This window comes from Pleurodeles waltl, chromosome 6 (genome assembly GCF_031143425.1).
Source record: "Pleurodeles waltl isolate 20211129_DDA chromosome 6, aPleWal1.hap1.20221129, whole genome shotgun sequence".
Taxonomy (NCBI): Eukaryota; Metazoa; Chordata; class Amphibia; order Caudata; family Salamandridae; genus Pleurodeles; species Pleurodeles waltl.
In genome coordinates this window covers 1,570,811,401-1,570,837,303 of record NC_090445.1, presented here as the reverse complement: position 1 = coordinate 1,570,837,303, position 25,903 = coordinate 1,570,811,401, and the positions used below count along the sequence as shown (strand labels likewise).

General features: G+C 42.5%; 1 protein-coding gene across 11 annotated transcripts in view; it reads right to left on the bottom strand.

The window, feature by feature from the left end:
* The window catches only part of LOC138301142 (zinc finger protein 618-like), a 781,690-nt gene that overhangs the window by 545,221 nt on the left and 210,566 nt on the right, over positions 1-25,903 (bottom strand). For all 11 annotated transcript variants that reach the window (XM_069241298.1, XM_069241296.1, XM_069241300.1 and 8 more), the window contains exon 5: positions 23,782-23,859. In XM_069241298.1, the coding sequence (XP_069097399.1) occupies positions 23,782-23,859 (78 nt within the window). The remainder of the gene's footprint in view (positions 1-23,781; positions 23,860-25,903) is intronic.

Sequence of the window (25,903 nt, the reverse complement as noted above, 5' to 3'; positions counted from 1 at the left end):
TTTTGCTACTTCATTATCCTTTTTCATCTTTTCTAGCACCTGGTCTACTTGTGGGCTGAAAAGGTGTTCTTTGCAAAACGGAACATTCAAGATTGTTTGCAGTACCTCCTGCTTAAAACCGAAAATGCGTAGCCACCAAGGCCAGTGTAAAAGAACGCTTGTGTTTATCGCTTTCGCTCCTGTATCAGATACGTCTAAAGGACAATGGATGGAATTACTAGATATCAATTGCCCCTTACTAACAGTTTCCTGGCCTCTTTACCTGTGCACCTCTGGGAGGTACTGGAGAAGCTCCTCCATTTCATCCAAGTGGGCTTGATCATATCTGACAAGTAGTCCTTGTGTAATGGAAATATGCCAGTGATTGACTGCATGAGCACCAACATACTTGCCAGAAGCAAAAAACGGAAGCATCAGAAAACGGAGCATCATGAACAGCTTGTGCGTTGACTTTTCTTGGCAATAGATACCACTAAAAAGTCTGCAGGTATCTGCTGGAGTAGGTGGAGGCGTGATTGTTGGTGCAGATATAGGTAGAGGTGGGTGAATCGCAACCAAGTCTTTGTCTATACTCCTTTGTTAGACTAGAGTCAACCTCTTCAAAAGAAAGTTGCTGTTTGGGAGGAGCACTAACAGCAGCTTTAACCAAAACTCACCGTGTTTGTGGTTGCATATGCGGCTGTGACTGCTTGGCATGGAGCTGTTACTTCATACCAGCTGTTCTCGACTCCCAGGCTGTAGGTATGCTCAGTCTTTTCGGTGCAGAAATGCTCTTGACTCTCTGTTCCGAAGTTGTCAGAGCTGAGGCAGGCAATCTTTTCGGTGCCATGACAGTCAGTGCAGAGTGGGAAGTGGAAGCTTTTGGTGCTGAGGTTGATGGCATTTGATTCAGTATCGAATTAGGAGGCTTTTGTTTAGATTTCGGTGCCGAGCTCGATGGCAGGGCATCTGAGTGAGTTTTTCAATGCCTGCCATAGGCTGAGGGCAGTAGTGGCACAGTAAGCCTTCACTTCCATGCTTGTGGACTTTTTGGTCAGAGTAGGGGGACTTTTGCTTATGGTTGGTTGACCTGGAGGAATTTCCTACATCTTGAGAGTTATGTTGGCTTCGCAGTCCGAATCGTGGATGGAAAAAGCCTCCTCTTCAGCAGCTGAAGCCTCGTGAAGTTTCTGCTCTTGTTCAGTGTAAAACATTGTGTCTTGAAGTCCAAAAATGTGTGATGTGCCCTCAACTTCTTCCCTCTGCATGTCTCGACGGCGGGGCTCTCTAATCTTGCAGATTCTTTTTTCAACCGGAAAGACTGGCAGGCCTCGCAGTCTTCATTATGTTCCGGTGACAGGCAGATGTTGCAGACCTGGTGCTTATCAATCTGCAGAAACTTCGAGTGACACTTCAGACAGAAACAGAAGGGCGTCCGTTCCATTAGGATTTAATTATCTGAGGTAAGGAATCAAGAAAACGGCAGCCCAAATGTCACGGTCCTGACAGCCTTGATCCAAGTATGTTGATTGATTAAAAGTTTCTTCGGTCCTGGAAAGCAATGGAATAGAATCACCCATTTGATGAACAATGACGAATTGGAAAGGTTTCCTGAATGTAAGAGGCCTAAGATGGGCTCGAACCAGGTCGGTGAAAACACAACCGGACCAGACAGCGGAAGAAAACTATCTGAGAACAGAGCTGATGCCCTTGCGCATTACTAGCAAAATGAGGACTCACTACACCTCATGATCAGAAAAACTTTTAGAAGAAAAACAACTTGCAACCTTCCGGACCCAACACTAGATGACAGAAGTATGCAGAGCATGTGTATCTACAGCCACATATGCCATCAAACATGAGTTACAAACTACAAAGCCAATGGCAAGCAACTGGGAGAGTGCATTCCTAGGTCAGCTTTCCTAATGTCCCCAAGATGTCTTTAACAAACTAGACAGCTGCACTCTGGTAGGCTGCAACCTAATAAAAAGAGACGCTCTTTGCTGACGACTGGCTAGACGCTACTGCTAAGCACAAAACAGACAGTAACACATGGTCCCTGTTGCTTGTAATGCTGTCATAAGTGGGTCCAGCTGTCTAGAAATAAGTGATACAATGATAGCACCACCAAACGGCGAGACAGTCTAAGTGCCCGTTAAGTTGCTTATACTTATATGGAGGCAGAGAAGAAAATTGTTCCATTGTTCAGGAGCTGGCAAGAGACAAGTCAGTTCTTCAAGGACTACCCGAGACCTATTGTAAGTACCTGTATGAAATGAATACATGCAGATGAAGGGAGCAGGGAAGGAGCACTGCAGAAAATCTTTTCGAGGTGCACAACGATTGGACATTCACATCCAGGATTATTCAGAATATTTTCTAGATACCTAAAAAAATGTCAGGCAAGTTCCCAGTAAGGGCAGGGAGAGATGTGGTAAGCCGTTTTTATATGGGTCTTACCATATAACTAGTCCACTTTTTATCCTCATTTGTCACAAACGCCTCATTAACATTCAAATATAGAATGTGAACATAAAATACAGCTATGAGCCAAGCCGAGTAACAAATGAGAGTTGCTGTTGATAATAGTGAGAACGTTATGTACTAAGGATAAATGGTGATGGAGAATACAAGTATTCACTAATAACTATGGGAACAATTACCAAGACTAAAATAATAAGGAAGTATGGTTAAAATAATACTAGCCCAAAAGGAGCCAAGGGCACACAATGAAACCAAGGATAGTTGGCACCAGTTACTTCTCAAAGCTGGAGGGCAGTAAGATTATTAGCATACATGTACTAAAAGTCAGTTCTCTCATGTCTTACGGTGCTTCCAGTGTCCTTGCACCACATCTAGGGACAGATGTAGCAAAGGTTTTTACCCATTCTGTGTCAATGGGAAAAAGTGTTCGTACATATGGCCCCTAGTCCCTTTGAAATGACACACTCTTATACGTGGCCTAGCTCACCTGCTTAATGGTTTCCACTCACAACACATCTCCTTCTCATCTACTCCCCACAAAACCCTTTAACAAGGGGTAACTTTCACCACGTCCCATTTTCCAATGAAAGCATCTGGAGATTCTCAGAGAGTACCACTTGACCCTGACACCCAAACATAACAGTTAAAGATTCATGCTGCAAAACAGTTGTCCCTCTCTCTTACCAGACTGGGAGGAGGCCCCAGAAAATGTAAATTACAACCACATTTAGCAGTGTAATTTCACGTTACGCTTATTTTGCAAAATTCCCAAAACTACACCATTATGCCACGTCAAATAATTGTGCCTCCATTTGAGGAACAATTATAGCACAGGAAAACGCTAACAACTGGCACACAAGCAGGTGTTTGCAGCAACTTTTTTGTGTTTTGCATGAAATACGTCGTAGCAACAAAAATTGACGTGAGGCTACATTTCGCTCTGTAATACAGCGCTAAATAGCAGATTTGTTTTTCATGTAATTATATGCAAATTTCGCACACCACAGTTGGCAGTACAGTGGTCCCTTCCCCTGGCACCTCATTACAGGTAGAAGAAAGTACGACAGTCAAGAATGATGGAAGAGAAATCAAAAACACCAGAAAATCTAGATGGGTACATTTAGCACCCCAGAATTCTGATCTGTCAACCAGAAAAATATTAAAAGGCAGCAATACAATGTAGTTACAGTCTGGTGATGAGCTTAGCATATTTGAATATTCCACACCACTTGCTAGCATGTTAGAGCAAAGGGTGTTAGAGGATCTAATCCAAACAGGACATAGAAGCTTTATAAATGTTCTTCCCAGAACGCTTTCCCAATGAATCACCAGACAAATGATGTGAAGTACATATCAGCTGCATTGGTGGAAAAAAATAGAGCAAATGCTTTCCCGGTGATTTGTCTGCTTGCTTCGTAGCAAACGGGGAAGGTTAAAAAAAAACTGCACTAACAAAGAGGCTCTATTTATGTTTTAGTTGCATATGGAATAAAAACATTATGCGTTTCATTTTTTAAATGTGAAAACTGAAACAATTTCATTGAATTCTATTTAGAGCCATTAGAACAAATACAATGGTTTTGGTTGGAAGTAGATGACAGCCTAATTCTAGTATCATCCAAGCTTTGGTAACCAAACATGAGTTTTTTTATGGGGGATGGAGAAGTTGCTTATCTGTAATCTTAGTTCTCAGTCATGTGTACCTTTTTTTAATTCATAAACAGTAGAATAAGTTGGCTAATGTGCAAGTCAATAAAATATATTTTAATATATACATCTTCAAACCTTGCTCAGGGTACCGGGATCATAAAAATTGAAGGACAGAGTATACACATTTTTCAAACACTCACCCCCCCGGTCACAGATTAAAATGAGTTACTTACCTAAAACTGCAGTTATCCAGTATTGTATCTTTCATAGATTCACATGCTTGAATCATTCACTGTCGTCGAAGTGAGAGTCTCACAGTACAATAACATAGCAGTATGCATCATTGGCATAGGCCTTAATGGCAATGAACAGTCTCTTTAATAACATATCTATGTCCCTTTAAAAAAACTGACAAAACATGGACTTTGACCAATCAGGCGAGAGCACCCTCTAGAGCACTCCCAAGAGAGGCTGTTTCCCTCAGATTTTCAAACAAAAGTGTAATCATTTGTATATGAGCTATAAGGGGAGCCTCTCAGGGGAGGAGTGTGGGTCGCATGTGAATCTATGAAAGATACCAATACTGGATAATTGAAATTAAAGGTAACTCATTTTCATATAAAGTATTGGATCTTTTACAGATTCACATGCTTGAATCATAATAGCAAGCAGCTATTATAAGTATGTTTGAAAGCAATATAAATATCTTTTGCGGGTGGCGGGTAATAAAAAACGATGTAACACAGCTACACTGTCTAATCATAACATGCTAGAAACAGAATGACAGGCATACAAATAAAAGCATATGGGAAGTAAACCAGTTAACTAGTAATATACAAACCACCCCCCCCCCCAATAAATAGAGGCTTACCTTATTAGAACAAATGCCATAGTACCGCCTGTCCTAGAGCTACATCTTCAAGGCGGGCCAATGGCAGGCTGTAATGCTGCATAAATGTGTGGGAGCTCTTCCACGGTGCAGCACAACAAATTTTTACAATGGCACACCTGCAAACAAAGCAATTGAGATAGATACCGCCCTTGTTGAGTATGCTCCGGTTTTAGCTGTAAGCGGTTTACCCACCTTTGAATGACAAAACTGGATGTCAGCAGAAATCCATCTTGCGATTGTGACCTTACTAACTGTAGATCCTTGATGTGCTTGATTATATCATATGAAAAGTTGATCAGATTTGCATATGTGTTTAGTATGATGCAAATAGAATTTTACATCTAGAGTATGAAGCGATTGTTTCGCTCGCGTGTCAGGATTCAGGGAAAAAAGTGTGAAGAATGTTGGGTTTATTCAAATGGAATTGAGTTGGTACTTTGGAATGAATCGAGGATTTGTTCGTAAGAGAGCGTAGTCGTCGGTGAAATGCACAAATGGTTTCTGTGTAGTGAAAGCCTTTATTTCACTATCCATTCTAGCAGAGGTAAATGCAAGTACCAATGCTACTTTCCAAGAAAGACATTTTTAGTCTGTTTTGTCAATGGGTTCAAATAGTGGTTTCATTAGTTGTGAGAGAACTATATTGAGATGCCATTCCAGGGTCAAAGCTAATCCTTTCATGAATTGTCTAATTATTCTTTCAGAGCAGAGGTAAGAAGAATGAGATGACCGTCCATATTGTGATATTGCTGCAAGGTAGACCTTGACCGAAGCATGCACCAATCCAGATTTAGCAGGCGATAAGACATTTGGCAGAAACTGTTGGGAGAGAGTTAGTGATTGTGTGCCAACTTGCTTGCTTATGTAGTGCATACCGGTTGTGTTGTCCGTACGACCCAGCACCTTTGAACCTGCCATCCTCTGAAGGAACGCCTGTAAAGTGAGTAAGATGGTCTTGAACTCCAGACTGTTGATATGCAAGTTTTTCTGTTGCTTTGACCATTTGCCCTGAATTTGCAGGTTGTGTAGATTGTCACCCTAACCATGTAAAGAGGTGCCTGTCGTTATTACGAACTCAGCAATATAGGGAAGAAATGTCGGGCCCTGAGACAAATGGAAAACCTGGGACAAACACACCAGGGACTTTAAGTCTGGAGAGATGGTCACAATGTTGAACGATCCCTCTGTCTAGATCCATTGCTTCTGTAATTTTTTCTGATTTGGTCTCATCTTCAGTCGTGCCAGTGGTACTAGACTGATTGCAGAAGACATCATGCCTAGCAAGGACATGTACAGACATACTGAAGTGGAACCTTTTTGAAAGCTTGACTGCCAGACCTCTTAATTTGTGCCGTCTGTCTTGGGATAGATATGGCTCGCTGTGGCTCATGTCCAGAAGAGCTCATATATACATTATTTTGTTTTGGGGTGGTAACTGATTTCTGCAAACTGATCTTAAGACCTAATTTGTGAAATAGGTCGAGACAGGCCTGTGTGGTTTTGGATGTTTGTTGCACTGTTGGGGCCTTCAGTAGCCAGTCGTCCAAGTAGGGAAGCACTTGATGACCATGGTTCTTGAGAGTGGCTGCTACTGGTACCAGGCACCTGGTAAATATGCGGGGTGCCGATTTCAGATCAAATTGGAGGACTTTGAAGTGGTAGTGGGTACAAGCTACAGTGAAGCGAAGATATCTGTGCTTGGGATGAAATGGGATGAGAAAATAAGTGTCTTGCAAATCGGGAATTGTCATAAAATCTCCGTTGTTGAGGATGTTCGGGATATCGGAGAGAGTGACAATCTGAAATGATTGATTGTTTATGCATTTGTTAAGTTTTTTTTAAGTCCAGGATGGGTCTCCATTCCCCTGCTTTCTTTTTTTATTTGGAAGAATCTGGATTAGAAGCCTATGCCTCTTTGAGAAAATGGAACTGTCTAATTGATCCATTTACAAGCATTGTCAGGGCTTCTATTTTCATTAAGTGAAGATGAGGCGTGTACGTTCCCCTTGGGGGATTGTTTGGTGGTATTTGTATAAATTCTAGAGTATGACCATACTCTATCCGGTTTAAATCCCAATTGTATGGTTTTATTAATTTCCACTGGTGTAGATGTTTGGAAATTTTCGCACCCATAGGATGAAGAGAGGTTTCTGTAGGCACCCATTGGATGAAGAGACGTTTCTGTAGGCAGTACCCAGTGAAAGTCACTGTGTGACCTCTCTCTCCTGCCTGGGAGGTTTGTTTTAGTATGTGGACTTGTTTGGTGTAGCTGCTGCAGGTGGCTGGCAATACTGCTGTTGATCATTTGCCCTGTACTGTTACTGAAAGGGCTGATACTGCTGACGCTGGTCTGAACCTCTGTAGGATGAGAAACCTTCCATGAACTCCACAAAAGGGAACTTTTTTTATACTGGAGGGTGCTGAGGGATCTCGCAGTATACATATCTGTTTTAATGGCTAACAGTGCATCGTCAATGTGCTTACCGAATAATGTCTCTCTGTCATAAGCCATATGTATAACTTTAGATTGTACCTCCGGTCTGTAAGATGTTTATTTCAGCCATCCTTGGTGTCGAAGGACTGCTGCTCCAGCCAGCTGTCAAAAGCCTGAGGTGATATCTAGTGCACAATGTAGAGCAGGTGCGCTCGCCTTTCCTGTGAAATCTTTATCTCTTCTGACTTTTTAAGTTCCGGGATGAGGTCTATTAGACTGCCAATGTCCGACCACATCTGCCTATTATAGTGGCCTAAGACAGTCAGGCCATTTGCCACTCAGACAGCAGTGGATTCTTGGAGCATCTCTGCGCCGCCTGTGAAATAACTGAGTCAGGTTTGGGATGACCAATTAGGCATGCAGGGAAAGCCTCAGGGGCCTTATATTTTTTGTCTACCCGAGTTGGCACTGACACCACTATAGCCGGGTCCTCCATAATTTTGATCCTCTCCTCCCAGATGTAATTGATTATGGGAATGGCTCTCACTGATTTCCCTGCCTGTTCCTTCAAATCATAAAGGAAACAATCAGCCTGCTTGATGGAAGTTTTTAGGTGAAATCTGGTCACTGCTCTGTCCATCAAGTTGTGAAACCCCACTATGTCCACTGGTGGAGACTCTGGTGGATGTGGAGGTGATGGTGTGGGAATGAGATTCTCCTGAATTTCTCCTTCTTTCATTGTCAGAGTCTTCTCTAGGAGGTGCTGTCATCGTTAGACATGATGTAATTCTTGGAATTACCAGTGGAATACACTGAAGCTTAGAAGGTGCACTAGGTTGAGGTGGTGGCGCCTGATGTTGTCTCAGGGAATCTCCTCCTATAATCTTGCAAAATAGCCTGCATGTCTTGTAGCAAGGAAATGGGAAATTGTGGGTCCTTCGGTCTTTGCTGATTATGATATTGTTCTTAAATTCTATTTTGCGGGAAGCATAGTAATGAGGTTAGTATTGCTCATCATCCGCATAAATGTTATCATCATTCTGACATTTAACCAGGAGTTCAGATAGACTATGTGCAGTTTCACATGGTCCTTCTTTATCAGACTCCACTATATCTAATGGATGTGAAGGAGGATAAGGAGAGAACTTACTTGGAGTGGTAATCGCTGGTGTAATTGTCTTTTCGGCCACTTTCATTATCATCATTGATGGTCCAGTCGATGATGGCTGATACGATATCAGGCAGCTTGGTCATCGTAGTAGACATTTTCATTTTTTCCATCGATGGTGCCTTCTTTGGCGTGGTAGTTGATGGCACCACCATGGTGCTGTTGAAGGAGCGGTCATCGATGGTAGCGTCAAGGGTGGTGAAATCCTCATTAAGTATATGGGCACGTCGTCCGCTGTCATCATAATTGTTCCTTCCGTCAACGACCTCGTAGATGAGACTGTCACAACCGTTGGTGCTGTAATCATCGACGAGAGTGCTGTTGATAAGGATGTCGATGATGGTTTTTGAATGGTTTTGGAATAGAAGGTTCTCCATATTTTTTTTTGAGATGAAGCTGCAAGGCGGCCTTCTCTTTTGAGCTATGGTGTTTTTTTTCTCCCTTCTTAGGGGGTCTTTATGATGGTATTTGAAGGACTTCTTACCTTCCTCAAATGTTCTTTCACAGGACCTTTCGCCTTTTTTCTTGAACTTTCTGAAGATTTGCTGTTCTCTTCAGAGTTGGTCGCCTTTTTAACTCAGACTTCTGGAGCTACAGAAGTAGCCTAGCTATTTTGTACCTTAATGTCTTTGAAGAAAAGATTCTACATATTTTGCAGTCCATCAGTTGGTGACTGTGATATAGGCAGTAAAGGCATTCTTTATGTGGGTCCAACATGTAGATGTTTTCGGCTACAGGGCTTGCAGTATCTGAAACCTTTTCAGAGGTTTCAATCATTTTTAATTGAAATTGTAGTTATAAGAAGTGAAAAACTGAGCAGAGCTCATGGAGGCTCCCTTCACACGGCATGTGGTATAAAATCTGTAGGAAACAGCCTCTCTTGGGAGTGTTCTAGTGGGTGTTCTCGCCTGATTGGTCATAGTCCAAGTTTAGTTCTTTTTTTAAAAAGGACATAGATATGTCATTAAAGAGACTGTTCCTTACTATTGAGGCCCATACTGAGGATGAATACTGCTTTGTTACTGTACCGTGGGACTCTCACTTCGACGACGGGGAATGACTCAACCAAGTGAATATGAAAGATCCAATACTGGATAACTAGGTTAAATCCACTGCTATTTTGCGAGCATTGTCACCCCAGTTTGGACCCAGCCATATACAAATCAGCCTGGATTCTGCTCCCCATGAGAATAGTCCAGCCCGAACTGACAAGCCAGGTCCTCCCTGGATCAGAAAAAAGCCTCCTGGGACCGGTTTCGGGGTATCACCCCGCATCAGCCAGGCTAGCTTGAATACGGTGGTGCAGCGAGCAAGGGACCCACATCTGGGCATTCTCTAACCACTTAGGGTGCACATAGCTACATCACAAAATAAAATGATGGGCGGAGTGTTGAAACTTTTCAAACACTCACCCCACAGTCACATACAAAATTAGTTACTTACCTGTATCCAGTCCAGGTATCTTTCATAGATTCACATGTTTGAATCTTCCCCGTCGAAGTGGGAGTCCCATGGTATCCTATAAAACAGTATATAATAATAACCATACAGGGAGTGCAGAATTATTAGGCAAGTTGTATTTTTGAGGATTCATTTTATTATTGAACAACAACCATGTTCTCAATGAACCCAAAAAACTCATTAATATCAAAACTGAATATTTTTGGAAGTCGTTTTTAGTTTGTTTTTAGTTTTAGCTATGTTAGGGGGATATCTGTGTGTGCAGGTGACTATCACTGTGCATAATTATTAGGCAACTTAACAAAAAAAAAATATATACCCATTTCAATTATTTATCATTACCAGTGAAACCAATATAACATCTCAACATTCACAAATATACATTTCTGACATTCAAAAACAAAACAAAAACAAATCAGTGACCAATATAGCCACCTTTCTTTGCAAGGACACTCAAAAGCCTGCCATCCATGGATTCTGTCAGTGTTTTGATCTGTTCACCATCAACATTGCGTGCAGCAGCAACCACAGCCTCCCAGACACTGTTCAGAGAGGTGTACTGTTTTCCCTCCTTGTAAATCTCACATTTGATGATGGACCACAGGTTCTCAATGGGGTTCAGATCAGGTGAACAAGGAGGCCATGTCATTAGATTTCCTTCTTTTATACCCTTTCTTGCCAGCCACGCTGTGGAGTACTTGGACGCGTGTGATGGAGCATTGTCCTGCATGAAAATCATGTTTTTCTTGAAGGATGCAGACTTCTTCCTGTACCACTGCTTGAAGAAGGTGTCTTCCAGGAACTGGCAGTAGGACTGGGAGTTGAGCTTGACTCCATCCTCAACCCGAAAAGGCCCCACAAGCTCATCTTTGATGATACCAGCCCAAACCAGTACTCCACCTCCACCTTGCTGGCGTCTGAGTCGGACTGGAGCTCTCTGCCCTTTACCAATCCAGCCACGGGCCCATCCATCTGGCCCATCAAGACTCACTCTCATTTCATCAGTCCATAAAACCTTAGAAAAATCAGTCTTGAGATATTTCTTGGCCCAGTCTTGACGTTTCAGCTTGTGTGTCTTGTTCAGTGGTGGTCGTCTTTCAGCCTTTCTTACCTTGGCCATGGTCTCTGAGTATTGCATACCTTGTGCTTTTGGGCACTCCAGTGATGTTGCAGCTCTGAAATATGGCCAAACTGGTGGCAAGTGGCATCGTGGCAGCTGCACGCTTGACTTTTCTCAGTTCATGGGCAGTTATTTTGCGCCTTGGTTTTTCCACACGCTTCTTGCGACCCTGTTGCCTATTTTGAATGAAACGCTTGATTGTTCGATGATCACGCTTCAGAAGCTTTGCAATTTTAAGAGTGCTGCATCCCTCTGCAAGATATCTCACTATTTTTGACTTTTCTGAGCCTGTCAAGTCCTTCTTTTGACCCATTTTGCCAAAGGAAAGGAAGTTGCCTAATAATTATGCACACCTGATATAGGGTGTTGATGTCATTAGACCACACCCCTTCTCATTACAGAGATGCACATCACCTAATATGCTTAATTGGTAGTAGGCTTTCGAGCCTATACAGCTTGGAGTAAGACAACATGCATAAAGAGGATGATGTGGTCAAAATACTAATTTGCCTAATAATTCTGCACTCCCTGTAGAGTCTACAATGCAAATAGACCTGCAATTTGCTAGTCTATCCATGTAATTTTTTAAAAAACGGACCAAACTCTAACTATAACCAATCAGGCGACAACACTCCGAAGAGAAGCTCCCTTCCTCAGATTTTCAGCATTAGAGTGAATTATGTCACCCGAGTCAGTAAAAGGGAGCCTCTAAGGGGACGAGGGTGGGTCGCATGTGAATCTATTAAAGATACTAATACTGGATAACTGCAGGTACAGGTAAGTAACTAATATCTTATCCAGTATTGGATCTTTCATAGATTCACATGCTTGGATCAGAATAACAAGCAGTATAATAACTTTGAAGCGGATGGTGGGTATGAATGAATTTTCTATTTCATATATCATCAGATATACATAGCAGTCATAGCAACACAACACTGTATCCAGAGATGTTTACCTTATAACAGTAATAATAATAATAAAATGACAAGAACAATAGATATAATTACCAGAAATAGAAATAACATTTTTCATTACCATAGAGGCTCACATTACTGGAATAGCTGTCGTAGAACTGCTTGGCCCACGGCCACATCTGTCCTATGCATGGACTGAAGGCAGTAGTGCTTTGTGAAGGAGTGGGTACTCTTCCAAGTAGCAGCACAGCATATTTGTTCTAACTGAACTCCAGCAAACAGAGCAGCAGAGGTAGAAACTTTCCCTTGTTGAATGTGCTCTCTGCTGCCTTTCTAGAGGTTTTTCTGCTGCAGAATGGCAGAACTGAATGGATGTCGATAGCCACCTCGCTATTGTTGTCTTTGTTACTGCAGAACCCAGTTGCCCAGGTCCGTAGAAGAAGAACAATCGATCCGACTTGGGAAAAGTTTGAGTTCTTTGAAGATAGAACTTAAGACATTTCTTCACATCCAATGTGTGGGGTGATTTTTCTGCTGGCGATGCTGGCTTGGGAAAATATGTTCGGAGAATAACTGCTTGATTGAGATGAAATTGAGAAGGAACTTTAGCAATGAATTTTGGATTTGTTTTGAGAATGACAAAATCCTCAGAAAAACGCAGAAAGGGTTTTTGTGTAGTGAAAGCTTGGATTTCACGGACCCTTCTAGTGGAAGTGATTGCTAGGAGGAAAGCTATTTTCCACGTAAGGAACTTGAGGTCTGCCTTATGTATAGGTTCAAACAGGGATTTCATTAATTGTGAGAGTACAACGTTAAGGTGCCACTCAGGAGGAGGCAACATTACTGGAGGAAAGACCCTGAATAAACCTCTCATGAATTGCTTAATCAATCGTGATGAGTAAAGGGAGACCGTGTCTGAAGAGCATCTGCATGTGGAAATCGCTGCCAAATTCACTTTCACTGAGGAATGCACGAGCCCGGATTTTAACAGGTAAGGTAATATTTGTTCCAGAGAGGCCTCATACAGTGTAAGTTATGTTCTTGACGCCAACAACAGAACCACTTCCATTAAAATCTATACTTTATTTTGTGCTGTCTGCCTTCACTTTAGAAAGTATGTTTCTACATTCCGGGGTAATCCTGAGATGCTGGAACTCATGGAATTCAGGAGCCATGCGTGCAAGTGCAGTGACGTCTGATCAGGATGTAATATCTTCCATTGACGCATTGATAGTAGCATTGGAGTTGGAGGGAGACTTATCAGTGTGGTTTTCGACATCAGAAGAAGCTCCATGTACAAGTTTTGCCTGGGTCAGCTAGGAGCGATTAGTATTAGGCGACATGGCTCCGTCTTCATCTTGGCTATGACTTTGGAAATATTGGAATGGGGGGGAAGCGAACGCATAGATCCCGGACTTTCGGATCGAAAGGGCATTCCCCCAAGTCCCTGGGTGGTGATACCGACTTGGGTATACTTGGCATTTGTTATTGCAGTTTGTTGCAAAAAGATCTAGAGTTGGCCTCCCCATGTTTCAAATATTTTGTCTAGTTGGGCTTGATCCAGCTCCCATTCGTGACAATCACTGTTGGTCCTGCTGAGTGCATCCGCTAACGTGTTGCGCACTCCTGGAACATGTTCAGCCTTCAGGGAGATGTTGTGTTTTGTTTGCCAGTCCCATAGTACCTGAGCATCCTGTGAGACCAATAAGGAGCTTGTGCCTCCCTGCTTGTTTACATAATACACGCTGGTTGTGTTGTCTGTCCACACCAGCACTCGAGACCCTTGTATCCTCTGGAGGAATGCCTGTAACGTGAGGAAAACGGCTTTGTGTTCTAAGCTGTTGATATGCATCTTTTGATGGCTTGACCATTTCCCCTGGATCTGCAGATCTTGGAAATGACCTCCCCATCCTTCCATTGAAGCATCCGTCGTAATTATAAACTGTGGGACTAACGGGAGTTGGCGTAGCAAGAATGCGTTCCCCGAACGATCCTTGCGATTGGTTCCACTGAACTTGTAATTCTTCCTGCAATGGTCTCATTTTGAGAGGTGCATTTAGTACCAGGTTGATTGTGGAAGATATATCTAGGAGCGATTTGTACAACCTCACTGAAATGAACTTCTTAAATATTATTTTGGCCAAGGATGCTAGCCAATTTTGTCGTTCCTGTGTAAGGAAAGCCTTGTTCTGCTGCGAGTCCAGGATAGCTCCGAGAAAGGTCATTCTCTGAGTGGGTATTGTGGAAGATTTTATCTCGTTGAGTGTGAGACCTAGTTTTTGTAAAAATGCAATGCATTCTTTTGTCGCTGCTAGTGCTCCTTGTGGAGTTAACGCTTTTAGTAGCCAGTCGTCTAGGTATGGAAAGGCCTGGTGACCTTGTTTCCTGAGAACGGCTGCTACTGGGGCTAGACACTTGGTGAATATGCGTGGTGCTGATTTGAGACCAAAGGGAAGGACTCGAAACTGATAGCAAATACCAGCCACTGTGAATCAAAGATATTTGCGATGCTTGGGATGAATGGGAATATGAAAATAAGCATTCTCCAAGTCGAGAGATGTTATATAGTCTCCGTTGTTTAGGAGATTTAATATGTCTGAAAGCGTGATCATTCTGAAAGTTTGTTTGCGGAAGAACTTGTTGAGATGCCGGAGATATAGAATAGGTCTCTATTCCCCTGTTTTCTTTGGCATGAGGAAAAAACAGGCTCTTCGAGCCATTGGAACATCTTCTATAGATCCCTTGAGAAGCATCACTTTGGTCTCTTTTTTCAGTAAGGGAAGATGCGGGGAATGCATCCCTTTTGGAGGATTGGTTGGTGGTTTTAATGTGAATTCTAAGGTGTGGCCATAAGCCACTATGTCCAATACCCATTGATCTGAGGTGATAGTTTTCCAGTTATGGAGATAGTTGGATACATTTGGCCCTACTTGATGCTGGGAAGGTTGAGCAGCTGGTACTTTCACTAGGTCATTGCTTACGTCCTATGTCTCTGGGTTGATGTGTAGTTTTGCGACAGGCTCCCTGTTTGGAGAAACCAGCCGTAGTTGGTTGGCGATACGATTGCGAAGCTCTGTATTGTTGGTAAGGTTGAAATTGCTGGGAGAGATAGTATGAACCTATATAGGAGGAAGAAGTACGTCCCCGTGCCCCCCTGAAAGGCCATCTTTATTGCCTTTCAGGGGGACAACCCTAGGGCCCCTGCAGCACCTAGGGATTTAGCGGTGTCAGTGTCTGTCTTAATGGCAAGAAGGGCTTTGTTTATGTGCTTGACAAGGAGCATATCCCTGTTGTATGCTATATCTAAAATCTTTGTTTGCACTTCACGTCGAAATGAAGTGGCTTTGAGGCAACCTTGACGCCTCAGAACAGCGGCGCATGGGAACTGTCTAAACTCTGTCGAAGCTATGTCCTTTGCAGTGTCAATGATCTCAGAAGAGGCTCGTTATCCTTCTTGCAAGATCTTTTTTGCATCCTGTCGTTGCTCCTCAGGGATGAGATCGATCATAGGTTAGATGTCGGACCACATCTGCCTATCATAACGTGCCAGGATGGCTAAAGCATTAGCAGCTCTCACTGTAACGGCCGACATGAGGGAAAATCTTTTGCCTATACAGGGAGTGCAGAATTATTAGGCAAGTTGTATTTTTGAGGATTAATTTTATTATTGAACAACAACCATGTTCTCCATGAACCCAAAAAACTCATTAATATCAAAGCTGAATATTTTTGGAAGTAGTTTTTAGTTTGTTTTTAGTTTTAGCTATGTTAGGGGGATATCTGTGTGTGCAGGTGACTATTACTCTGCATAATTATTAGGCAACTTAACAAAAAAAAAATATATACCCATTTCAATTATTTATTATTACCAGTGAAACCAATATAACATCTCAACATTCACAAATATACATTTCTGACATTCAAAAACAAAACAAAAACAAATCAGTGACCAATATAGCCACCTTTCTTTGCAAGGACACTCAAAAGCCTGCCATCCATGGATTCTGTCAGTGTTTTGATCTGTTCACCATCAACATTGCGTGCAGCTGCAACCACAGCCTCCCAGACACTGTTCAGAGAGGTGTACTGTTTTCCCTCCTTGTAAATCTCACATTTGATGATGGACCACAGGTTCTCAATGGGGTTCAGATCAGGTGAACAAGGAGGCCATGTCATTAGTTTTCCTTCTTTTATACCCTTTCTTGCCAGCCACGCTGTGGAGTACTTGGACGCGTGTGATGGAGCATTGTTCTGCATGAAAATCATGTTTTTCTTGAAGGATGCAGACTTCTTCCTGTACCACTGCTTGAAGAAGGTGTCTTCCAGGAACTGGCAGTAGGACTGGGAGTTGAGCTTGACTCCATCCTCAACCCGAAAAGGCCCCACAAGCTCATCTTTGATGATACCAGCCCAAACCAGTACTCCACCTCCACCTTGCTGGCGTCTGAGTCGGACTGGAGCTCTCTGCCCTTTACCAATCCAGCCACGGGCCCATCCATCTGGCCCATCAAGACTCACTCTCATTTCATCAGTCCATAAAACCTTAGAAAAATCAGTCTTGAGATATTTATTGGCCCAGTCTTGACGTTTCAGCTTGTGTGTCTTGTTCAGTGGTGGTCGTCTTTCAGCCTTTCTTACCTTGGCCATGTCTCTGAGTATTGCACACCTTGTGCTTTTGGGCACTCCAGTGATGTTGCAGCTCTGAAATATGGCCAAACTGGTGGCAAGTGGCATCGTGGCAGCTGCACGCTTGACTTTTCTCAGTTCATGGGCAGTTATTTTGCGCCTTGGTTTTTCCACACGCTTCTTGCGACCCTGTTGACTATGTTGAATGAAACGCTTGATTGTTCGATGATCACGCTTCAGAAGCTTTGCAATTTTAAGAGTGCTGCATCCCTCTGCAAGATATCTCACTATTTTTGACTTTTCTGAGCCTGTCAAGTCCTTCTTTTGACCCATTTTGCCAAAGGAAAGGAAGTTGCCTAATAATTATGCACACCTGATATAGGGTGTTGATGTCATTAGACCACACCCCTTCTCATTACAGAGATGCACATCACCTAATATGCTTAATTGGTAGTAGGCTTTCGAGCCTATACAGCTTGGAGTAAGACAACATACATAAAGAGGATGATGTGTTCAAAATACTCATTTGCCTAATAATTCTGCACTCCCTGTAGTGTCAAGGCGTCAACCATCTCCATATGGTGGTACTGAGATGGGAGTTGCTGGATTTTTAGACTGTATCTGCGCAGCTTGTGAGATTACAGAATCCGGCCTAGGATGTCACGTGAGGTATGCAAGAGAATCATCAGGAGCCCTGTCTTTCTTGTCAATACAAGGTAGGACTGCTGGCACTGTAGCGGGGTTCTTCATAATTTTAACACCTTCCTGCCATAAATGGTCAACGATAGGAATGGACCTTACTGATTTCTGCGCATGATCTTTGAAATCGTAGAAGAAGCAATCCGACTAGTTCACTGCGATGGGCAGGTGAAATCTTTCTGCCGCCCTTTCCATAATAGAATTAAACCCCCCAATGTCTTCCGAAGGGGAATCGGCGGACGGTGTTGAGGTGGAGATGGAGTAGGAATGATGTAATCCTCCCAGCCGTGTGGCTGAGATGGTAATTTGTCTTCTTCCCTGGCATCATCCTCTAATGTGGAACGATTGTCTCTAAGAGGGGAGACAGCGTGTGGTAGTGGTGTCAATCTGGGCATAATTGGAGGCGGAATACTTGATGCCGGAACAAAAGCTGTAAGTGGCGAGGGGATGGTGGTACCTCTGTTACTAAACGAGGCATAAATGCGTGTTCTGTGGACAATGGAATTCCGGCTAGTACTGCTGCTCAGTGCACTTCTGAGTAGAGGATGTACAATAGTATCCCTCAAAGTCCTGACCTTGGTCACCTTCATAATATTCTTCTTCCTCTTCCTGATATTTTACATGGAGTTCTGAAGGACTACGAGTCTGCCCAAAAGGACCTTCATCCTCTGACTCTCCCATGTCTAGAAGGTGGCTTGGGAGAAGGGGTGAAATGTTTGTCGTGTGTGCCAGAGTGGGTTTATAGCAAGTTTTTATTTTTAGCCTTGTCGGCGGTGGTACCGTCGAAGATGGGAGCGTTGACGAAGGACACGTCGACTATGGGAGCGCCACGGACGGTACCATTGGCAAAGTCTTAGGCCTCTCCGAATTTCTCGTGGACAAAATTGGAACCTGCATGGAAGATGTTGTCGTCATTGACGCAGATGGACTCGTTGACAATACAGTGGTGACGGTGGTCGTAGACGATGTTGCAGTCGACGGAATAAAGACAGGAGATTTTTTTTCTTTTTTGCGTAAGTGGCTTACACGGGGTAGGTGGAGCCGACGAAGCTACCTCTGTGGAGGATTGTTTCTTTCTCTTTCTTTTTGCATCCTTTGACTGGTGATGAATTTTGAGGGATTTTCTGCTCTCTTCAGAAGTTCCCTCTAGAGATCTAGGGCCAGATGTAGCAAAGGGTTTTACCCATTCTGTGTTTGGGAAAATGTGTTCGTACATATGGCCCCTAGTCCTTTATGAGACTTAGGGACAGAATCACTATACTTATTAGGAGATGTTTTTTGAGCTTTAGTTAACTGTAGCCACAGCAACCACCTGCATGCTCTGTCTCTCAAAGTTTTTGTTGGGAAGTTCAACAGATTTTGCATTCTTTTGCCTAATCTGTAGGGTGAAGGCAACAGATACAATTTGTATGTGGATCATCCACATGAACTCTCTATTTCCAACAGGTCTTGCAGGGATGAAAGAGGCCTTTAGAATCAGACATAATTGGATTTAAATGAAAGTCCAAACCTTATCTGAAGTAATCTATGGAACTAACTGAGCAGAGCTCAGAGAGACTCCCTTCACACTCGACGTGGAGTGAAAATCTGAGGAAGGGGGCTTCTCTTGGGAGTGTTCTAGAGGGTGCTGTCACCTGATTGGTTGTAGTTCAAGTTTGGTCCATTTAAAAAAAATGACTTGCAAATTTCAGGCCTATTTGCATTGTAGACTCTATGGTTATTATTATATACTGCTTTATAGGATCCCGTGGGCTCCCACTTCGACAACGGGGAAGATTCAAGCATGTGAATCTATGAAAGATCCAATACTGGATAACTGAGTTGAATACATTGATATTTTGCTCACCATATCACCCCAATGTGGACCCAGCCGTATACAAATCAGTCTTGACCCTGCCAAGCCAGTTCCTTCCTGGACCGGAAACAAGCATCCTGAAACCGGTTTCGGGTTATCACCCCTTATCAGCCAGGCTTGCTTCTATCCAGTGGGGCAGCGAGCAAGGGACGCACACCTGGGCATACCTAATAAAATGATGGACGGAGAGTTGAAACTTTTCAAACACTCACCCCCAGTCACAGATTTGGGTTTAGTCCTTTGTTATATTGCTCGCCAAGTCACCCCAGTTTGGACCCAGCCATTTGCAAATCATATTTGACCCATTGCATTTAGAGTAGGAAAAAGAAAAAGAGAAACAAAGAAGAAGCTGAAAGATATAAACAAAAACATCAAAGCCTGGCTACACTGAAAGCATCCTTTTTAAAGGATGAATTCCCTCATCCACCCAAAAGGTGGCACATTGAGCCTCCTTGGCCATGATCACTGATCATGGTCTGAGCTACTACCCCTTCCACTAAAGGAGGTGGTGGTGGTGGGGGATAGGGGGAGAGCTCTTATGGTTGTTTTCAGAGGTATTACAATCCTACGACACTGAGCTGAGGTGGAGTGAGAGGGCAGAGTGTGAATTAAAACTAACTCCAGGGCATGCTTACAAACTGTATTAGTGCATCCCTGGGTCAGGATTAAAAATCAGGACAGATTAGGTAAAATTAGAACCTGTATGTTCACATTTCAATAGGAGATCGGTATGTTTCTGCCTATAACTTTCAACAGATCTGTTGTGGTTTTCTTTAGGACCTAATGTGAAACTTCTGGCTAGTAAAGTGCTCCAAAATAGTAGTGTAGCAAAGAAATGTATACAGCATCGTCCAGTGGTATATCAGGAATCGCCTGTCCAGTTACGGTGAGAGGTGCAGTTCATTCTGAGGAAATGACTCTTGCTGGTCTTTAAAATCCCTGAGCCCTCTTTTGTGAAACAATGGTCTGGAAATCAATTGGCAATTTTTGTGGGCTCCTTGCTTTTATCCACCAACTATATAAGTAAGGGTTTATATTCCTGGCTGATAACTTTAATCATATTGGTAAAAAAACTGTACTGGTAATGTGTTCAGTTCATCACAATTGTTGGGAATGTCCTGTGATTTTCCTAGGGAATGTAGAAAAATGTATCCTGTTGCCGCATGCAGTAGGTTCCCATTAACTCTCAGGAAGCAGAGCTTTATCAACTTACTATCCAGAGTATGAAAAACAGACAGGGAATATCTGATGACACTGTTTTGGAGGCTTATTTGAGTTGTGCTACAGCAACCCACAAGCCTTCCCCTTAATGAGCTCCATCCTGGTTTATCATCAGGATGCTCTCAGGGCCCAAGTTACACCTGCTTCTCAAATAATGTTTTCCTGGTATAGGCCAGGTATGTCCTGACAGTTGTTGTGTCTATGCTGTGGGCATTTATTGTATATCGAAACTAAGTGCCTTCATATTTGGGTTCTAAGTGTTAGTTTGACCATCAGAGACATGTGCATCTTGATAAACAGAACCTGACCTTTCTGTACTTTCTTTTCCCTTGGAAATATTTTAGGGGCACACATCTAGGATCGGGTCTAGAACCAATAATAAAACTTTGGCCAGAGGTCAAAGACCATGGCCTCAGTAGTCAATAATTTACAACAAGTTGTCTGCTTACTCACTCTTCATATGCTCAGTACCAAGAAGCTTCCCCAGTCAGTTTTTCAAATACCTTTACAACCTTTGCATCTAAATATGGAGAGGACTGCTTCTCAATCTGCAGGACATTTCTTCATTAGAGAAGTAATGTTACAGATAAGAAACCACTTTTCCAGAGTTAGGCAATTAAAAATAATTAAACAATCAAATTCAACAAATGAAAGGGCTACAATAAAAAATAGTGATCTATTATTAAAGATGATGCAGAAGGGATAGATGTAGTAGTAAAGTCAATATAAAAATACTTACCTTGAAAATTTGGTAGGTGATTGAGGTGATGGTTTGGTGGCTGATACCATAATACTACCATAACGAAGGAAGGTTGAGAATCTTGGCTAAATAAGTATTAGACTCTAGTCAGTAATGGGAGATAATAAAAGGTTGAGAACCCACTTATTTTTTAATAAGATATTGAGTTTGCAATTCTGTTACGATTTATAGTCAGAGATGAATACATCGAGTCAGAGCTTTGAATCCAAGTGTGTCTATTAGTGCTAATGTGGTCTGGAAATCAAGGGCACTTGTTGATATCTTTTTTGCTAAAGAATTTTTGACCTGTAGACGAACAGCTGACACGTGTTTCGCCCCCTAGTGGTGGAGTCACCTGGGGCTTTTTTAAGGCTGTAAAGGATGCATGGTGGTAGGATCAATGGTGAGACATGGAGTAGTGTAGATACTGTAGTATAGTGTAAATAGAAGAAATAAATCTTCTACTCCTGTTTAACCTAACACAAGTCCTTTCAACCGGATATACCTCTGTGCAATCCATTCACAGTTATAATCCATTAAATATGGTCGACACCATTCCCCCACACTTACAACAGTTCAACCAGGACCTTGGAAATTGAAGTAGGACTCCCTCTCCAACTATGTATTAAAAACAGGAGAAGGACTATCCAGTCGTATTACATTCAATATGGGGCTGGACTAGAACGCCGCAACACTGACGAGGGATTTATCCTGGGACACCCAACAGTTACAGGATTGGTAAGCGACCCGCTATCAGGCAAGACATAACAAACTCATTCATGTCTTACATAGAGACAACAATATATCCACTCGGTCACCAGACATTATTTTCAAACATTTTGTGCTCCGCTCTTAACATGAATCGCTGAAGTATGATGTATACTTTACACACTAAGTGCATGAGGATCTCTCTGCTGCTTTATACTTCATCCTCTGTAGGACTTGGGTCATACTTCCATAAGTAGACAACACCTGTGATGCATATTCTTTGTTTTAGCGACGCTCCATCGGGCACAACACTATAATCTCTTTCAGTTTTACATTAAGAAAACAATATATTCACTCGGTCCTCAGCCACTTCTTTCATATGTCTTGTACCCTGTACCCAACAAGAATTTCTCAGGTATGATGTATATTTTACAAACCAAGTATACATGTGTTGTAGGCTCGGTCTGCTGTTTCCTATTTTACCTTCGCACCAATTGTATGGGCCAGCTAAAGGCACAGACTGGAATAACAAAAAGCACATCAAAAGGGGGAAGAAAGCACACCAAAGGCACAAAAATATTTGCAGTATGGCCTCGGTCTGCTGAGGGAGCTAATGACGGCCCAGAGAAATCGTGTGCATCTGGACCAAGTTAGCTCTGCGGCAAGTGACCTAAAAGGAGTACCACTTAAATCTTGATGTCTTAGTGCCTTCTCTTTGGAGTCCCAAATCATATAAGGGTGGAGGTTATATGCGTCCCTGCTCCATCATTTCTGGGTAGATGTGGAGTCGGAGCCAGACAACATCACCTACCAGCACACAGGAGCACAGCTACAATATTCTCTGGATGCAGACTGGTGCATGTGGGATAATCTAAGGTGAGGGATCTGCAGTTAGCAGCAGCCATAAGAAACTCTGAATTGGCTCTTGCTCGATGCAATATTCAAGGCAATAATATTTACTCCTCAAATATTATTGGACAGCCAACTCACTAGACACATGGCAGAAGGCTTCAGCTGGTTTTCCGACCATATGGTCAGAAGACAGCAAGTATATGAATATCAACTTCTAAGCTTCCATCCATAGTTCGTGTGGAAGGATTTCGGGAAAGGTTTGCATCTGGTCCCACTTTAGTTGTAAGGCCTGATAAGAACTACCATAGTACCAGCCAAAAGAACACATTTGCACCTGGAAAAAAAAACATAACTGCTGAGCAATTTAATTCTAATGTTAAATCTTTAACTCTATGAGCGTAGCTAAGCAACATATTACAGTAAAATACATAAAATATTCTTTAGACCATTAGCCGCATTAAATCAGAATAGATAGGGGTACAAAGTGACTTCTAGTAAAATAAAAAGTGGAGCTCAGGCCTTAGACTTATTTTCTTATCTAGACCAAAAGACACCGTCGCTCATGACATACATTTTTGGGATGCAGACAGCAATGTCTTAATCAAAAAAGTTATCCAATGTTTGCTTTGCTGCAATAGAATATTAATTCAGGACTGCCTTCTGCACGAATCAGAAAGAGATGACAGGACAGCTCTGAAACCGAGAGTCAGAGGCGAGACCAGTTTAAACTTCTCCCAGGAGATCTATGGACTTCATGTATAGTGAGGTCTGTCTCTGTTCTCACTATTAACGGCAGAGTTCTACTCACTTGCATACACCAGTCTAATGATGGACTAATGCATACAAAATCTATGTTATACAAGTAATTGTAAAGACTGTCAGTAGACATGGCAAGCTACACGTGTCGCAAAAGTGTAAAAAAAAAAAGAACACTGACTTAACATAGGGAAAACAGGATTAGAAGAAAACAAAATACCTCTATGTGCTCGAACATGCGTCTGAAAGCAGTTGTAGTACTTGTACTTCTTTCCACAAATCCCACACTCATATGAACCTGTTTAACAAGACAAATACATGGCATAAGAAAGCTCAGATAAACCTGATTTAATGAAGGTTAATCACCAGCAATGAAAAGTTACTTATCTTTAATTTTACCTCTTCGGAAGTCAAATCTTTTCTGAAGTCATAATCACTGAACCTGTCCTTAGTAGGCAGGATTCGTAATATTACAAAAAAACGTTTTTTTCCCACACAAATGTTTTTTATATGCCTATCCAAAACGGGACAAATTAATTGAAAGACTGTACGTATTTTCCTTTTTTTAAAGAAAACCAATTGCAATCCAATCAGCCAAGCCGAAAACAACAGCTAAGGAGATTTTTCCTTTCTCTTTTTTCTTTTTCAAAATAATTAAGGAGTCTAAATGAGCAGCGATCTTAAAACCTGAAAAAGCCCACTGCTCCATAAACTAGCAAAGCTGCCCCATGATGTATAGCAGCGGTGGTTGACCATCAGTTAATTTCATCCCACAAAAGCAGCAATGGAAAATAGTGATGGAACAGCAAAAAGCTAGCCCAACACATAGTGCTGAGGTCCTGACCATGGAGTCAGAATTCAAACAGTAGTGCTTTTTAAACACGTGCAGTGATCTCCAGGTGGCTACTTTACAAATGGGAGTGGAGAAGACCTGCAGTAGCCGACATAACAATAAGCTTTGACTTATCTCGCTGTTTTGAATGAAATGCCTTATTTAGCAATGTTTTCAGATGTGGTTAGGGAAGACTGGGCAAAAGGTGGCAAACATTTCTTTAGATTTTCTGATGTCCATTGTTGTGTGCGAATTGGTAAGAAGTGGTTCTGCTACAGCATCAAGGAAAAAAGCATTGGCAAAGCCAATATATGTCTTGGCTTTGGAACCTATTAGCTTTGCCGATCGTTCTCGTCATGCTGTACTGTATGTACAATGCTGTGCAGCATGGCTTAAAAAAGGAAGAATGATGAGCAAAGGCCTTCTGTCATATTTGTTGGCGCAAGTGCAAAGGATGCCCACACCTACACAAATTATGTTTGCCACTATGAGCTGGTCAGTAAGCAAAAAAAAAAAAAAAAATAGGGGCGGTGGGGGAAGCAACACGGATTGAGAGTGGGGAAGGGGAAGCAACACAATGGGGATGCGAAAACAACAAGAATGGCGGGGGAGGAATCAAATAACAGTGGGAGATACAACATGGAGGGTGTGCAGGCCGTAACAGATTGAGGTCTGGAGACAAAGCAACATGGGGGGAGGGCATGCAGGGGTGAGGGATGGTAAAGTAATATGGAGGGCGGAAGATCGAAGCAACACTGAGGAGGAGTACAAGATGGAGACTACAGAAACAAACATGCACTTTAGTCAAATGCTTAAACAAAAAAGAAAAAAGTAGTGCGTGATTAAGGGTGCTGTGGAAGGGCACAGTACCTCGGTGTTAACACAAGAAGTGAAAGCGAATGCTGCATGCGCCAGCACCCGAAGAAGGAAGCCCGACCCTGTGGGCCACCATCCCCACTGTCAAAACCATCACTACCATGAAGTCCACCTACTCGGAAGCCCCATTTTACCCTTGACCCTACAATGCCTGCACCATAGAACTACGACTGATCAGCTAGGCATTAAAATCTATTCTCAAAGCCTCTGTCGACTTTGCAACATTCCTGGCCACCTGGAAACACACCATCATGCCCCGGCTCAAAACTCTATTAACAGACCCAGCCACGTTCTCCAGCTATACACCAACATACATTCTATCATACCCGGCCAAGGTCTTACAGAAATAAATCAACCACCTGGGTAACCACCAGTTCAACATCACTGTTTGGATTCAGGCCCAACCACAGTACAAAAACAGTATTAACTGCTGGCACAGATGGCATCCGCATGATGCTTGACATTAGAGAAATAGCAGCCCTCATTCTCCTAGATCTCTTTTGAGCATCTGACACAATCCCACACCTCATCCTCATCAGGCACTTGCACAAGATTGGCATCCAAGGACCAACTCTCTGCTAGATCTGCACATTCTTAATGGATAGAACACAAGTTATCAGCTTGGCACAATACT